The sequence below is a fragment of the Acipenser ruthenus genome, chromosome 25 (assembly GCF_902713425.1).
Source record: "Acipenser ruthenus chromosome 25, fAciRut3.2 maternal haplotype, whole genome shotgun sequence".
In the NCBI taxonomy this organism is placed as follows: Eukaryota; Metazoa; Chordata; class Actinopteri; order Acipenseriformes; family Acipenseridae; genus Acipenser; species Acipenser ruthenus.
Genome location: NC_081213.1, coordinates 24,209,120 through 24,225,688, shown reverse-complemented (window position 1 = coordinate 24,225,688; position 16,569 = coordinate 24,209,120). Strand labels below are relative to the sequence as shown.

The 16,569-nt window shown below is 38.8% G+C and overlaps 1 protein-coding gene across 2 annotated transcripts in view; it reads left to right on the top strand.

Annotated features, from left to right (window-relative positions):
- LOC117971373 (stabilin-1-like) overlaps nucleotides 1-16,569 on the top strand; it is a 31,571-nt gene that overhangs the window by 13,154 nt on the left and 1,848 nt on the right. The window contains exons 28-65 of one of the 2 annotated variants that reach the window (XM_058999913.1): nucleotides 205-252; nucleotides 719-846; nucleotides 1,093-1,204; nucleotides 1,458-1,535; nucleotides 1,636-1,737; nucleotides 2,137-2,244; nucleotides 2,832-2,966; nucleotides 3,229-3,357; nucleotides 3,579-3,632; nucleotides 3,801-3,905; nucleotides 4,326-4,521; nucleotides 4,796-4,891; nucleotides 5,200-5,245; nucleotides 5,521-5,600; nucleotides 5,938-6,063; nucleotides 6,525-6,598; nucleotides 6,960-7,031; nucleotides 7,507-7,626; nucleotides 7,806-7,853; nucleotides 8,283-8,363; nucleotides 8,998-9,144; nucleotides 9,616-9,750; nucleotides 9,855-9,914; nucleotides 10,558-10,734; nucleotides 10,856-10,942; nucleotides 11,540-11,686; nucleotides 12,006-12,062; nucleotides 12,385-12,577; nucleotides 12,813-12,962; nucleotides 13,142-13,246; nucleotides 13,499-13,606; nucleotides 13,754-13,944; nucleotides 14,257-14,401; nucleotides 14,691-14,824; nucleotides 14,978-15,134; nucleotides 15,496-15,602; nucleotides 15,964-16,083; nucleotides 16,240-16,392. In XM_058999913.1, the coding sequence (XP_058855896.1) occupies nucleotides 205-252; nucleotides 719-846; nucleotides 1,093-1,204; nucleotides 1,458-1,535; nucleotides 1,636-1,737; nucleotides 2,137-2,244; nucleotides 2,832-2,966; nucleotides 3,229-3,357; nucleotides 3,579-3,632; nucleotides 3,801-3,905; nucleotides 4,326-4,521; nucleotides 4,796-4,891; nucleotides 5,200-5,245; nucleotides 5,521-5,600; nucleotides 5,938-6,063; nucleotides 6,525-6,598; nucleotides 6,960-7,031; nucleotides 7,507-7,626; nucleotides 7,806-7,853; nucleotides 8,283-8,363; nucleotides 8,998-9,144; nucleotides 9,616-9,750; nucleotides 9,855-9,914; nucleotides 10,558-10,734; nucleotides 10,856-10,942; nucleotides 11,540-11,686; nucleotides 12,006-12,062; nucleotides 12,385-12,577; nucleotides 12,813-12,962; nucleotides 13,142-13,246; nucleotides 13,499-13,606; nucleotides 13,754-13,944; nucleotides 14,257-14,401; nucleotides 14,691-14,824; nucleotides 14,978-15,134; nucleotides 15,496-15,602; nucleotides 15,964-16,083; nucleotides 16,240-16,392 (4,311 nt within the window). Of the gene's footprint in view, nucleotides 1-204; nucleotides 253-718; nucleotides 847-1,092; nucleotides 1,205-1,457; nucleotides 1,536-1,635; nucleotides 1,738-2,136; nucleotides 2,245-2,831; nucleotides 2,967-3,228; nucleotides 3,358-3,578; nucleotides 3,633-3,800; nucleotides 3,906-4,325; nucleotides 4,522-4,795; nucleotides 4,892-5,199; nucleotides 5,246-5,520; nucleotides 5,601-5,937; nucleotides 6,064-6,524; nucleotides 6,599-6,959; nucleotides 7,032-7,506; nucleotides 7,627-7,805; nucleotides 7,854-8,282; nucleotides 8,364-8,997; nucleotides 9,145-9,615; nucleotides 9,751-9,854; nucleotides 9,915-10,557; nucleotides 10,735-10,855; nucleotides 10,943-11,539; nucleotides 11,687-12,005; nucleotides 12,063-12,384; nucleotides 12,578-12,812; nucleotides 12,963-13,141; nucleotides 13,247-13,498; nucleotides 13,607-13,753; nucleotides 13,945-14,256; nucleotides 14,402-14,690; nucleotides 14,825-14,977; nucleotides 15,135-15,495; nucleotides 15,603-15,963; nucleotides 16,084-16,239; nucleotides 16,393-16,569 lie in introns of those variants that run through there. The other variant, XR_009308847.1, reaches the window with a different exon arrangement.

Sequence of the window (16,569 nt, the reverse complement as noted above, 5' to 3'; positions counted from 1 at the left end):
GATATTTTGATTATTAATTACAGTTTGCTGTTTTATTAATCAGTGATTGATATTGATAATACAAGTGCTGCTTCCACCAGGCCATCACTAAGAATGAGCTGATTTGTCTGTTTTAAAGAACTGAATTTAAATAACTGCATTTCTAACTTGTATGTGCCTGCTTATTACGCATGTTCCCTAATGTATTGTTGCTGTGCCGTTTAGGAACTGGCAAGCAATTCCAACTTCTTCAGTTTTTATCAGTGGATCAAGGTATGCTGTCTCATGGGTTCTGAAATAGATTCTTAATTGATAATGGTGATGATTCGATAATTTGGTACATTGCACGTGTGATATACGTACTGTGTGCAGACCATTCACTTTTTAGATTGTAATGTGCATGTTGATAGGGAAAAAATGAGGGAGCATGTTATGCTATATCAAGAGCAGACATTTTTCTACAAGAAGATACCGTTTCCATGCTAAAGAAAAAATAATTAGAATTTAGACCCAGCAAATTGTAAGATACCAAAAAAAACTCTAAACTAATAGTAAAGCTTATCAAGGACAACCATGTGACACGTTTGTGTAAATTGTAATTGCTGTATCTGAACTACTCTATATCTTGTCAGAAACTGTTGTTGAATCAGGCTGGCGTATTATTTAAGGCAGCATGATAATGCAGGTTGGGAAGATACATTTGAGAGGTAACATTTTTTTGGTTTTCTGCTCAATACAGAGTTCCTCATTGTCTAACCCAGAAGGCAATGTAACTGTCCTGGTGCCATCTGAAAATGCCATAAAGGGTTTGAAAGAAGAGGTTCGAGAATTCTGGATGAAGCCTTACATGCTGCCATTTCTAGTCCGGTAGGTGAACCAAAAGTCATGCTCTATCTGATTTCCCATGTCGATATACCACATTCCAGCTGTGGCCTTACTTCATGTAGGGCCCTCTTTAATTGTCATTGGACAGGGACTTCTATGCTAACCAATGCCTATGCTGTTTGTTGTATAGGCAGGTTGTTTTAAGCAAAACCATTTTTTACTATAGCAATGTGAAGCGCTGCGTGTTGCTGCCTATGGTGTTCAGCTCTTGTTTTGCTGTCTTGTCAGAGTGCACTTTCTGGAAGGCGCATTTACCATTGATGATCTAAAACAGCGAGGAGATGTGGAGCTGTCCACACTGAACCCACGCACAAAGTGGGAAGTAAAGGACACCAGTGGGGTAGGAGAAGAGTGTTGTATGCTTGCATGTTAAGCTGTACACTTTGATTGTGACATGCTTTTTAATCGCACACAAAGACACGCATGCACAGAAACCACACACAGTATCTGCAGGATTTTATCAGGTACTGCAATTGAGTTATTGAGGGAGATTACCAGGCTGCAGAGAGACCACTGCAGTTCAAGTTCAGAACTATTGCTTCCCTTTGTTCTAAGCAGACCTAGTTTTCATAACATTGTGCTTCTTTTCACAGACTGTGATGATACAGAACGCCAGCATCCTCATTTCTGACATTCCTGCAGTGAATGGTTTCATTAACGTCATTGACCAGGTAAAATTCAACACCTCTGTACATCTTTAAAAATAGATTGTGATTCAGTGATTCGGTGTGCAGTGATATTCAACGCTTGTAAATACGTCTTCCTCTGTAGGTTTTAATACCCTCACTGGCAGATATTCCCCCACCACCCCCAGGTCTAATGCAAGTCCTGAATCAAACCACCTCCTTCAGCTTGTTCAAGAAGGCTTTACTGGTAAGGTTATAGCACTGCAGGAGATTGCATCCTTAACACACCATACTTATTACAGGAATGGAAATAAGACTCCCATTGCATAGCTTGTTACCTATACACTGGGGCTAATCAAGCACGTATTAAAACCTGGAATGGGTGGAAATGGCTATGTAATACGAGTCTTACTTCCATCCCAGTATTCTGTATTCCTATAATATAACTTGTGTGTTAATTAATATTTTTTTCTCCAAAAATCCTTTGCCCTCCAGTTTCCAGTGATATGTACACCCGCACAGAAACACATAATACAATAATTAGCAATGTTTAATGCTATTTTTGTCTTTCCTTATTTTGTGTATTTAGTGCATGCTTTCTCAAAGCCGCCTAAAACCTAATCTGTTTCGCTTGTCTCCCTTTTAGCATTACAACCTGACAGAGAAAATGGACTCATCAGAAAAGTACACCATTCTTATTCCTTTCAATAAAGCAATAGAGGATCATCTCAATGCAACAGGATCAGAAGAGCTGGTATGAATTTATTTTATAACCGTGTGTTAGCAGACGATATCACAGAATTTACAATGTAATTGCCCCCTTCACCGTCCCCAGGTTTGAATGTATTCTGCTTCTATTCTCATTTGCTTTTATTTTATTACCAGATGCTGTTCAGTTTTAGAACAACGTGGTTATTGTGATATTGTTTTTATTTATTTCGATTATTTCATTTATTACTTTCAGTTGAAATTCACTTTTAAACTTTTCAAACTTTGCAATACTGGAGGTTCATGATAAATGTCTGTTGTATTTAATTGAAATCTGTTTTAATTTATGACATTGATTTTGATATATGTGGCATGCAACACCATGTCACTAAAATCAATGTTCAGTCATACTTTTGTTTAGCTTTACATATTAGAGATTCAGATATGCATGTTTCTTGATTAATTGTGGATCAGTAATTAAAATAAAATATGTATTTATTTATCTACACAGACATACAGGTATGTTATTAAGGTAGGGATTATCAAGATATTTTTTTTTTCAGCTGGCTATCAATAACACAACATCTCATTATCTTTTAACCCTGTTCTCTGGCCCTTCCTCTACATTGACAGGATGAAGACTCTGTAAGGTATCACATCATAGTGGAAGAAAGACTGCTGCCTGGGAATCTGAGGAATGGGATTCACAAAAGTACTATGTTGGGATCCTCTTATCAAATAATGTTTCACAATAACAATGAAAACCAGGTAAGATGTGGCACAAACTGAGAGGATCCGGACTATCAACCTGAGAGTGAAGGGAGGCAGATAGTGTAGAGCACTGTAGGTACTGTTTTCAGCCAGGTTCAGAACCCACAAGCTCCTTCACTCAAAGAGCTTCTTGTTTATGAGGGCTTTATCTCCAGGTCTGACTTGGTAGAGTACTATTTAATCTTGGCTGAATACCATCTTAAGCAAGACAAACAAAAAAGAAATGTATATGTTTGTCTGTCTTTGTCTTGTTTTCTAGACCTATGCCAATGAAGTGCCACTGAACGGGGTATTTTATAGTACTAGAAATGGGATGTTGATGGGCATTTCTCAGCTTTTACACATTCATAAGAACCGATGTGACAAAAACGTAACCATTCTAACAAAGGTAAACGCGGTAATAAGGTTCCTACAATTTAATGTCGTTTGTCCTAAAGCAACTTTGTAAATACTACTCAAACTAAAAATATATGTAACAATTGAATGTATTGACTATTTTCTCAATATGAGCTTTTTTTTTTTTTTTACATGCAGTTGTATTGTGAGAGTGTGACTTTGTGCCCAATACCTTCCTGATACTGTGTTGTAACTCATGTCTCTTTATATAAGGGGTTCTGTGGACGTTGTGATGGAAACTACAGGTGTCCTAAGAGAGCAATCCCAGTAAGTTGTTTTTGATCTAATGAGATTTTTTAAGAATTGTAAAATAGATACTGTATTGTATGTATTTTTAGTTATACTAGCATTGAGTTACTTCTGACAAAAAAAAAAAAAGATCCACAGGTTACTGGTTGACAAAACGAATTCTAATGTTTTGCTTTTCATGTGAAGCTTACTCATGTAGCAGATATGGCAGCTCTGAAGTCGAACTGCAAATACAGAAAAAAGAATAAAAAAGTGGATGGTTGTTCCTACCAGTGTTTGACTGTCACCGAGGTAAGTGGGTGCCAATAATCGTGCTGTGTTCTACTGTATTTGGAATGTGTGTGTGTGTGCGTGTGTGTGTATTCATGTGCGTGTGCGTGTGCGTGTGTGTTTGAAAGGAGGTACAACTGCAGTTCACTGCATTGTCTTTACTTGTCTTTCTGCATAGCTGAAGAAAGGCTTTTGTCCGAAACAAATAATTTTTTAATCATTTAAATTTAAAAAAGTGTCATTTTGTGTGTGTATTTCTTTTAGAAAGGTTTGAAAAGGTTCACACAAAAAAGTTGTTTTTTCTCAAAAGAGCCAACTTCCCCAACGTTTCGTTATGCTTAACAAGGGAAAGTGTGTTTTGAAAACAAACTGTGGAGGTGCTGTAGGATTTTGATGCCACTTAATATTAATTAGTATTTGTATTGCTCTTGTGTTTAAAAGGACCATAATTGCTGTCCAGGCTATTTTGGACTAAATTGCTTTAAGTGCCCGGGAAAGCCAGGGAACTGGTGTTCCAACAACGGCATCTGTCAGGATGGTGTTCTGGGCTCAGGGGATTGCCTGTGCAAAGAAGGGTTCCACGGCACCGCCTGTGAAGATTGTGAGCCTGGACGACATGGGACCAGCTGTGAATCAGGTGATCACAGCACACATGCAGCACACACTTTCCCTTGACGTGTTGTAAAAGTGGTTGAGAATAAGAACATGCCATGGATTTTGGCACTTTTATTCTCAGTCTAAACTTGTTGAGATCACGAAATGGTTGTTTTCAGCTTTGCGTTAATGCGTCTAAGATATGCTGTAATACCGGTAAACATGGCACAGTGCATGTTCACGCCTTTGTCTGTGTTTGTATTGTTCTGACGATGTCCTGCAGGGAATTAAAGTGTGACTCATCTGTTTATGCTTAGAATGTACATGCATCCATGGGAAATGTCTCGATGGAATAGGAGGCGATGGGAAGTGTGTCTGCTACAAAGGGTGGAAAGGAGCAAACTGCTCCGTAGGTAAGTAACAACTAACTTCATTGCTTACAAATGGTATTCTTGCTCTGTTTTCCAATTAAGAGGTACTGAAATCGCTGAAAGAAAGTAGAACTACTGTACAGGTTTTGTCTGCATTATACAGGCTAATGACCAATGTAACTAAATGTTTTTTTGTTATCAATCCATTACATTATTTCAGAAAAAAATTTAACAAAAAAGATGGTTGCACGTTAATGGTAAAGAGTTATTTTGAGCAATTATTATTATTATTATTATTATTATTATTATTATTATTATTATTATTATTATTATTATTATCTTTTTTTCAGAAATTGTTGCTGACCCATGCAATGACACATGTGACCCTAACGCCAAGTAAGTGCCCATGCTTAATGCCAAAAAGAAGTATGAAAAGGTTTACTTGGCATATATACCATGTGTAGTTGCTTGATTAGTGGGTGAAGGCAAGAGGGCAGGAAAAAATCTCTTTTCCTACAAACCATTTTCCTAAAGCAATGGTGATTACAGTCTCTTGGGATTGTGGTTCAGGGGTGCAGGATTTGGAAGCCTCCTGCTGTGGTTTTGTATTTACTGTAGTAATGAAGTATAATTCTTCCTGTAATATTAATTAACCTGGTAATGTTTTGCAGCTGCTTAACGGGCCTCCCTGGGTCGCTCCCGACCTGCTCTTGCTCTGCTGGATACGCTGGGAATGGAAGCTTCTGCTCAGGTCCGCTTGTTCTTTCGGTTCTATGAAAAATCTCCTGCACCCTTTTCAGACATATTGACACAGTCTCCACTGACCCAGATCTGCTTTAAAATAATAGGTCGTCACTTTAAACAACCACGTGCTACCATGCCATTCTACCAGGTCCAGGGACACATAACTTCTCTGGATGTTTATAGGGTTTATTATTAATTACCAACAATAATGGAGAACCAGGAGGAGGCTGTGCACTTCATTAAAATGTCTGCAGGTGACAGTATATATAAAATGCAATGCAATATAATCACTTTGTTTTAAATTGACAAAGCATAGTAACCTGTTCTGTGGGTGTTATTTGCAGAGATTAATCCATGTGATAGTGGTAATGGGGGATGCTCAGAGCATGCAAACTGCACTAAGATCTCCCCTGGGGAGAGGAGCTGCACATGTACTGAAGGCTACTTTGGTGACGGGGTGGTGTGTATAGGTAAGTGCTAATGCATTCAAATACAGCAGCTTATTTTGAAGCATTCGTTCCATTTGGATATGATACACGGAGGATGTCTGTGTGTTGTAATCTTTGGTAGTGATATATCTTATTAGCAGGGCATGTGTGTCAAATGCATGAATTGTTATTAGAAGGTCGAAGAGGGTACCAGAGCTGGAATGGAGGAACATTATAAAATGAACTGTATGTGTATTAGAAGGACCAAGAGGGGCTATTGGAAAATGGTTACACAATAAATAATTGTTAAAGAATGATGTGACCACAGGTTTGGTATAAAAAGCCTTGTATTGAGCTTATTTGTTGGACCAGAGTAACGAGGACTTAACACTCAGTCATCCCTGAAATCGGTACCAATGCATAAAGTGCCTTTTTTGTATTGCATGCTGATTTTTGCAGTTTAATAAAGCATTGAAAATGTTATGTTATGTTCCACTTTACAGAGAAAGACGGCTGTCTAATAGACCACGGAGGGTGTCATCGTCTAGCTGAATGCATCAAAACAGGGCCTAATTTAGTAAGAGTTTATTTGTTTTCTCATTATTTCAGCTGAGGAATGCTTGCTGCGTAATTCACTCATACTGATTAAAAGCACTAAGCAGTTGGTGTCAACTTTAAAGCAAAGGACCATCACCACCTGACCTCCTTCATAACATTCCCCTCTCAGTAACACGTAACAGTGACAATGTAAAATACCCGAGAATCAGGTCTCTGCTTCACTGTCCTTTCACCTCTACACCAGCTATCAGATATCCCTCATCTCATCATTATACTTCAATGAAGATAGACAGAGCCCAGATCATCTCTTTCTCTACAGGGACAATTATTCCAAAATCCTTGCTGCTGGCTGCCATTTTTTCTTCTTTCTTTTTTTACAGGTTGGTTGCAACTGTCTCCCAGGCTACAGTGGGGATGGTAAAATGTGTTTGCCGATCAATCCTTGCAAAACGGTATGCTTCTTTTGTATTCCATAAGTCATTAATCAAGTATTTGTCAAATGATACACAGTACTATTTCATTAAAGTCATAACTTTTGAAAAAATAAATTAGTGGGTAAATTGCATGATAAGAATGCATTTGTGTAAACTACAAACTTTTAGCATTTAACATTAATTGATGCTGTTTGAAATAATAATGCTGCATGTTTTTTTCAAATTTTATCAGATATTCTTATATATTTTTACAGAATCATTTACATTACAAATGGAGTCAGTGTCAGCTACAGTATATCTGTAATCCTTCATATATTGATGCAACAAAATAGGCATTTGGAAACGATAAAACCTGTACCGCATTGCTAATTTGATTTGTTAAAATGCTAAGCTTGGATGAAGTACAGGAAACACAGCCAGTGTTAGTAAGAATATTCTTTCTGATGACTGTTTATGCCCAATTGATTTACCTGCTATTCTTCATGTGTTGCAGAACAATGGAGGCTGCAGTGATTTTGCCTGGTGTAGATACACCGAGCCAGGGTCCCGCAATTGCTCCTGTAGGTTTAGCTATGTTGGAGATGGTCTGACATGCAGAGGAAGGTTACATCGGGTAGGTGTTTCTTGAACAAGCTCTCGGGCGGGGGTGAGGGGGGGGGTGTGTGGTGGGGTGGCAGAGTTGTGCTTATTGATCAGCTTGTATTGATATCCATTTCCATAACTTAAAAGCAATGAAAAGTATTGTTAACTAAGGCCTCATGGCTTGATCCTAACACAGTTTTAATTTCCTAGGAACTAGACCGAGAACCAGCGGCTTCATGGTTTAATAAAAAGGCACAGGTATGTGACACCTACAGAGAAGCTATATACAGTGTGTATATCCTGAAAGGCAGAACAGTTGTATTCGGTGCTTTGTGGTTGTTGCTGTTATACTTTTTGTTCAACTTTGTGACAGAGAAGGGCAGCTGATGAAGCATGTTGTACTATTCATTGGGAATAGCATTTGTGGTTTGACACACAACAAAAATATAGCTTTCATGACTGTTTTTTGCTTGGGCCTTTCGTCTTAATAGCTACTGAGCCGAGAACACCACACAGCACCTATTTAACACAATCCCACATGACAAAGAATCCTTCAGAAATTGAATAAATCATATATATATATATATATATATATATATATATATATATATATATATATATATATATATATATAGGATTTTTCATCAGGGAAAGCCAATAATTGTGTATCCTTTTGTTCACTTACAGACGCACATGTTGAAGGAGTTAAATGGAGACGGGCCTTTCACTGTCTTTGTTCCCCATCAGGATTACATTAGTAATGACACGGTAATACCTTTCATTTAGTTGGGAGCGGTTCCTGTTCTGTTCATTTGGTTTCGTGAATCCTGATGTAAAATTAAAGTAAAACAAATCCTACCACATCGACAGTGGGAGATGTACAGATTAGGACAGCGTGTTGGGATTAAATGCTAGTTTTCCACAACGCATTACAGCTGACCATCTTGTATGATGTCATGTATTTCTTTTTTTAACATCTTGGTATCCTTATGGATCTAGAGTCGCCTTGTGTTTCTCTTCAGGAACATCATCCCAACATTATTACTGGGAGTTGTGGAACCCTGAAAGGGAGATTAGTAAAGGAAAAATATATATATTTAAGCGTTTACTGCAACATGCTGATCATCACACAAGCTAATCATTGTTAAGTGTAGGAAAAGAGCAGAGGGTAATACAGTAATGAAAAGTACCTTATGTAAAACTAAGCCAAGCAGAACAACAATTCAGCTGGTGCCTTCTTCAGTGTACCACATTAGTACACTGAAGATGGCTAGCCAAAACGTTGGTCTGCTTATTTAGTTACTTATAGACTTTGTCATCGACTGTTTTAATTGAAACCACGTGCTCATTTAGCTTCAGTGGCTGAAGGATTAATTTCAACAGCTGATACCTCTTTGAGCAGATAGAGGAGTGGAAGAACAAGAGTCTGACTGGTCACATGGTACGCTATCACGTTGTCGGCTGCCAGACGCTGCTGCTCTCTGATATTCAGTCCCTCAGCACACTGGTCACTCTGTCTGGAAGATCCCTGCAGATATCGGTGGACGAGGTACATGTCATCAGTTTTTATATTATGATGAACCTGCCCTACTGTCCTGGTGGCAGTATCATTAAACCATCCAGGACACCTGTTAGAGAGAGAGAGAGAGAGAGAGAGAGAGAGAGAGAGAGAGAGAGAGAGAGAGAGAGAGAGAGAGAGAGAGAGAGAGAGAGAGAGAGAGAGGGGGGAGAGGGGGGGGGGGGGGGTTAAACCTTCAAAAAAGGCCTTTTCTATTCTTATATTCTCTAGACCATGGAAAAAGAAATGTCAGGGATGGTCCAAAATGACCTACACTGAATTTATTCTTTAGGACTTTATTTTACTGAATGTCTTCGGCAACTGGACACAGGTCCTTAAGTATAAGCCTTAATGTATTTCACAGTTGAAGCTGATGACTGGTGTTTATGAGTATAAAAACAGAGCTGACCACGAACGTGTATGTCAATGTGTTTTTTTTTTTTCTTCTTTAATTTTATGTAGGACACCGTTTACCTAAACAAAGAAGTGAAAATTGTCAGCAGTGACTTTGTGACCTCCAATGGGGTTATTCATTTTATTGACAAGGTTTTAGTCCCCAGTGATCTGCAGAACAAAAGTGACTTACATCAACCTAAGGTATGTTACCATTCCCATGTAAGTGAATTATGCATTGAAAACTGGGTAAAGTTTTTTTATTTTCGCGTGTCAAGTGTAAATCATATTGTGATGTATCATTTCAGAAAAATGTTACTGAAACAGCAGAGTCTCACGGATATACTATATTCAGCAAGCTGCTGCAGGTAATGCTTGTTTTCTTTTTAATCCTGTTTTGGTTACATTAATGACTAATGCTCAGTGCTGTTATCCTAAATCTCAAGGTTCCTGGAACACCACTAAAATATAGATTTTCCTTAAGCTAGAATTATACGAATTGACATTGTATTTCTATATTGAACTTCAAGTAACACATATAATAGGTAATGCATTAATCTAATTTCTACACGTATTTCTCCATCTTGTCAGAAGGCTTTACTTGGCATGTCTGTATGTCCTTGGCTTTCTAATACTCATTTTATTTCATCAAGAGGACTGCTGACTCAGTTGTGCGGGAGATGTGAGTCATGTGACTTAGCTTGCCTATTATGAAAGTTCCGGCTTGACTACACCACTGCTAATGCTTGGATAGACGATTACATATGGTATATAGTGGAAAGCCAAGTACTACTGACTATGCCGTGTCTCTTTACCAAGACATGAGGATGGGATAATGACCTTATCTGGGGTTTTAGCCATCCGCATACCTGTTCTAAGAAATGTATCAAGGCTTATCCTGTAAATCAGAATGCATGATTGAAAGATATGGTGAAGTTTCAAATATGCATGCGTTGTTGCCTTGTATAAGATACATAAAAAAAGGAATACTTTGCTTTTTTTGCTTTTTAGGATGCAGGCTTGCTGTCGATGGTGCAGAATAGTCTCCACCACCCTTTCACAATGCTGTGGCCTACTGACAAGGTTTTTAATTCTCTCCCTGATGAAAGAAAGAAATGGCTGTACAGTGAAGATCACAGAGATAAACTGGCAGCGTATATCAAAGCTCACATCATAAGGGATAACAAGGTAAGGGCAGCAGCACTGAGAACACAGACTACAATCATTAGACCTGCTTTTCTGTTTTCATTTCAACAAAGGATTGTGTGTTTGTGTGCTGACTTGTTTATTTCATTGCTTTATGTTTTAGATCGTGGCAGCTGATCTGCCAAATCAGAAATCCCTGAGAACGCTGTATGGTTCACTGATCTCGTTCGCCTGCAGCAGAAACATAACTGTAAGTGGAATGCATCAGGCCCCAATAGATTTAGTACAAATTTGACAAATGTATATGTTGTGTGATACACTGCCGTCACGGATTCTGTCCTGTCCCCTGTCGGTGAGATGAGGTTAAAAGCTCTAAAAACCACAAATGCAGACGAGCCCGGCTCTTTTGCATTGTGGTTAAGACGCTTGCTTGCGGTTTGCTCCCAGCCTCAGCCCTGTAACATAATCAATCAATCAGTCTTTATTTTATATAGCGCCTTTCATAGTGGACCACCATCACAAAGCACTTTTACAAGATGGAGTAACAACAAAAAAATCCATAATACTTTAAATACAGAGAAAATGCATAATACATGATATACTGTAAAAAAAACAATGCATAATACATTAAATACAGTGGAAAGTGCATAATATATGATGATAGTAGCATAATACATGAAATAGTAGCAGCAACACAGTAGCTAATAGCAGATATCAGACTTAAAGAGCATGGAAGGCAAGAGAGAACAGGTGGGTCTTGAGAGTTGATTTAAAGCGAGCGGCGGTGGGAGCGTCACGCACCAAAGCTGGGAGAGAGTTGCTAACATGCTGTTGTTTTTCTCGTAAGGGTGACATTTTTGTGGATGATGGGAATGCTAAGATAGTTGACCGGCAGATAGAGTTCGATGTTGGGATTGCTTATGGGATAGACCAGCTCCTGGAACCGCCCAACATGGGGGCCCGCTGCGATGATTTTGTAACCACAACGGTTTCTGTGAGTACTTACGTTAGTAAAAGCCGTGTACTGTGTGTTAGCAAGGCGATAGGTAACTGAGGAAAGCAGATTAACACAAAGGGGAAATGATGGGGTCAGAGAAAACGAGACCTGCATGGAAAATACTAGTTCTAAATAGGAAAGGATCTGAAATAGGTAGATAAGGAAGGAACCCCAAGTAAGGTGTATGTTTGAGCCTAAATTAAGTGTTGCAACATGTTTAACTTTATTAATCATTTCCTGAGGGAGAACGATTATTAAATACACCTTCATGACTTTATGTGTGTAAACTGAATCTCAGTTTTCTTTTCCCTTTCAGGGTAGGTGTGGGAGCTGCAGTTTCACACCGTCATGTCCTACTGGATCGACTATGGTTGTAAGTTTTGTAAGATTTTCAAAAGAATGTCTGTAAGCCTGTGTCTAGTCTTGAGTCTGTCTTTGTGAGAGTGTATCTTGAGAGTACAGGTATTATTAGGTAACACTAAAGACCTTGCGTTGAAAGGTTTAAGTAGCTCTTAGCCACAAACACTGTTGCTGATTAGTTGTTTTAATGCTAGTTCTGTAACATTAGCAGTTCTAGCAGACTTTAGCACTGCGATAATGCTTTGTTAAAAAGTCCCTGGGATTTTCACAATATAGAAGTTGCTCCAGCTTCCTGTGTTATCCTGTGAATAAGTCTTCTCTTGTTTTTATTACAGAGAGTTAGTCTGTGTTCACATCCTTACCTTTATACTTCTGGCTTGTTTCACTCACCTTTTGGGTACCGTAGAAGATACCATCATTTGATGAATCCCTTCCACCATCAGCTTTCAGCTGGTTGTATGAAGGAATGCAATTCAACACAGTGGGTTGCAAAGTGTTGTAAAAATCATTATGGAAGGGATTGCCAAGGTAGGCTCTTTAATGAAATTATTATTATTATTATTATTATTATTATTATTATTATTATTATTATTATTATTATTTTGTTTTAATTTATCTCAAGAAGATTTTGATGTGTGAAATAATACTGTAATGCTTGACCAGAACATTCATACATAAATAACAAATGAAAGCTGAACAATAAACCAGGAAATCAATAGTAGTAAACAACAGTAAGTTACAGAGTTTTTTTTATATGTTTCAGTCTGCCCTGGTGGTCTGGAGGCTCCCTGCAGTAACCATGGTGCTTGTAATGATGGGATGGCTGAACAAGGCAAATGCAACTGCTCATTGGGGTTCACCGGGACAACGTGTGGACAGTGCGCTCCCAACCGATATGGACCAGACTGTAGGGGTGTGTAACACTCGCAATTGCACTTTCATTTCAAGTCTAGGACTCAAGGTGAATCGATTGGCTGTATCCCATGATTCTAAGCCTGTCTGCGTAGAATGGAAGTTAAACTCTGAAAAAGTGTATTGGCGAACAGGCATACTTCCTTGTTTGATGCGTACAGTGCTGTGTTTCCCTTTCAGAATGCAGTTGCACTGTGCATGGGAAGTGTGCTGAAGGAATTGATGGAGATGGAAGCTGCTTCTGCAAGGAGGGCTGGATAGGAGAGAACTGTGAACTCCAGCTTGGTAAGGCACAGTACGGTAAATGCATCTAACACTAGCGCAAACTGATCAAGCTGTAAGATTCAGACGTCTTGCCTCATAGGTTGCTTTCCTGCTTTCATTATATTTGACTTTACATTTCTGTCAGCCTCAACAGTAGTCTGAAAAGTGATGCTGCACTGTGTGAATGCAAAAATAATGCCAAGTTGAAATGAAAGCTGCGCCAAGATGATAAGTATCAAATTCTTTCTGTTTTTTTTGTTACTGGTCCTTAAGGAGTGAAGCCTGTTTGTACACCTGAATGCGATGCCAATGCTGTATGCCAGCCTAACAACATATGCGAGTGTGATTCACTGTATGAGGGGGATGGTAGAAACTGTACAGGTAACAATTATTGTTTTTCTTCAAAAAATGTAGCGTAACTAACATTGCTGTGAAACAACACGCAGCGAAGGGACGGAACTGCTGTTTCCTTCGTTTCTGCACCACGGATAGCTCTGGAGATGAAATGGCTCTATTTTGTCTCAACAGTTGTGGATTTGTGCATGGATTCCAATGGAGGATGTCATGAGCACGCAACCTGCACTCAGAACGATGTCAGTCGCACCTGTACGTGTTTGCCTGCCTATACGGGAGATGGCTACTCCTGTACAGCAATAAACCGCTGTGTATCTGATAATGGAGGATGTAGTGAATTTGCCACGTGTATCTTCACTGGTCCAGTAAGTAGCCTACAATATTGGGTTATGTTACATCAGCCTGCAACATAACAGGTTTTAGAGATAGTTCTTTCAGAGCAATACGTTTTACTTAAACTCAACTCTGGTACAGTGCTGTTACTTCAGTGTCTGATTTGAAAATAATATCAGTGAATTAGGGTCCTCACACAGTAAAGTAAGGCCAGTGAAGTAAACAGAGACCACTGAAAAATGGACACTGTGATCCCAAGGCACAATCAAATGAATGTGATTAGGCCCAAATATGTACATGTTTGGTTCAGCTTTGTGATATTTGTATTGGGGTCTGTTTCACAGAATGAACGAAGGTGTGAATGCAATGAAGGCTTTGTGGGTAATGGAGTGCAGTGTCTGGAAAAAGCAATTCCTCCACTAGATCGCTGCTTAGAGGAGAATGGAGGCTGTCATCCACAGGCTATTTGCACAGACCTTCACTTTGAAGGTGAGAAATCACCGACTGTCCTAATATATACTAACAAGTTGGCTCCCAAGATTTAGCGAAGACACAAATCACGAGGTAGTGGCTTCTGCCTCATACAGACAGCAGGGAAAACAGTTGTGTGGTTCACTGAATGAAAACTGGAACAGACGGATTTATATCGTGAAATGTTGGTCAGCCTGTTTTTTTTTTTTTTCTCCTCAGTTTTAAGCAAGTCATCTCTAAACACATTTCAGTACCTTTTCTTAATACTCGCAGTGTTTCTTTTAAAGCTGTTATTAATGTGTTACAGAGAAAACGGCTGGAGTGTTCCATGTGCAGTCACCGAAAGGGAAATACAAGCTAACCTACAGTGATGCGCTGGCAGCCTGCCAGGCTGAAGGAGCTACCATGGCAACCATTGCTCAGCTGTCCGCAGCACAGCAGGTACCATTTGTAATGTTAAAAACATATTATTATTAAATTCAACCTTGCACACAGATGAGCCCCCTGTATATATGCAATATATGTAAACCAACTGAGACCCCCAATCCATACATTCCATTTAAATACGGACTGGTCTTTCTTTCTCTTGTCTAGTTTGGTTACCATTCCTGTGCAGCAGGTTGGCTGGATTCTGAAAATGTCGGTTATCCAACCACAAACCCCTCACTCAACTGCGGCAACAATCATGTTGGAGTTGTGCTGTATAATAAGCCAGGGAGCCTTTATGATGCTTACTGCTACAGAATTAAAGGTATCTTGACAAACACAGCTGGTTTCCATGACTCTCAAGTGTACACAATAGCTACATATTCAATCTGAATTCTGCGTTATTGTGAATTAGTAGAAACGTCATTAAACAGTAACTTAAAAGGGAGTGCGCTGGGGAGAGCCTATCCACAAGGCTCTAAACTGTGTAGTGTTTCATTTACCACCAATCCTTACACTTCAAGTTGTATACTGTATTTATATATTAGAATAATAAGAAATGGCCTGTAAGTGATATGGATTTCAAGTTCCACATACCTGTAGTTAGAATCATTTATGAGAAGCACATTGACTGCATATAACTACATCAATCCCTGTGATCATTGGTTAATGTTTATTGTTTTTAGATGTCAGTTGCGTCTGTCGAGATGGATATGTAGGGGACGGAGATTTCTGTAATGGAAACTTGCTGGATGTTGTAGCTTCCAATGCTAATTTCTCAGTGTTTTACTCTGTGAGTACGGTCTCTCCCAGCCTCTTAACAAACTACGTTTTATGGACTGCACAGACAACACCTTTGTAATTGTGTAGCAGAACTCAAACCCAACCGAACAATGCTAGCATTGATTTCTTCATTTATTTAGGGGGTCAAAATAACAAACAAAATACTGGTCAGCGCTCTACAGTGTTTCTTTGATTCAATCCCCCACAGTCATGTTGACAGTACTTTGCACTTTATAGGGCCTGTAACGATTTTGGATGTTGGAAGTTAGATTGCTAGTGAGATTATTGAATAGTTTATTGATTAATTATTGATTATTTTTCTTGTAAAAGCTGAGAAGTGGAGTAACATTTTTCATCTTTTATTTCCCTAGACATTACTAGAGTATGCAAACTATTCTTCAAGGGGAGTAGAACTTGTGGATTTTCTGTCAAATGAGACCACGTACGAGACGCTGTTTGTGCCAGCAGACGCTGGATTTGGAGAGAACGAGGTAAGCTCAATCAATGGTGTATCTTTTTCTTTAATTATTATTAATTAAACTGATCTAAAACTGATGTAATAGTTTGCTAGAATGTAAAAACATCTGGAAAGTGGTGTTTGCAGTACTTCTAAAAGGTTTGTTGTGAAATGATATTTTGTTCTACAGACTTTATCCTTGAGAGACCTTGAGTACCACATCTCTGTCAATGACAGCTTCATCTTCTACGATGAAATGTCTCATGGCACAGTTATACCATCCAGACTGGGTTACAACCTCTCTGTGACTGTATCCTCATTTAAGAGATGGAAGTTAACCAATGTAAGTGTTTTCTTGCAATTATTTAAGTCTCCTCTTTCAAACTGCACCGAAAGGTTACCTCTTACCACTAGGTAGCTTCAAGAATATAAAACTTTGATTTGTATATGTACTAAGAAACCTGTCCCAAGCAGTACACATTTCAAGACAAATTTAATCACAATTAGGTGAGCTCTTCTC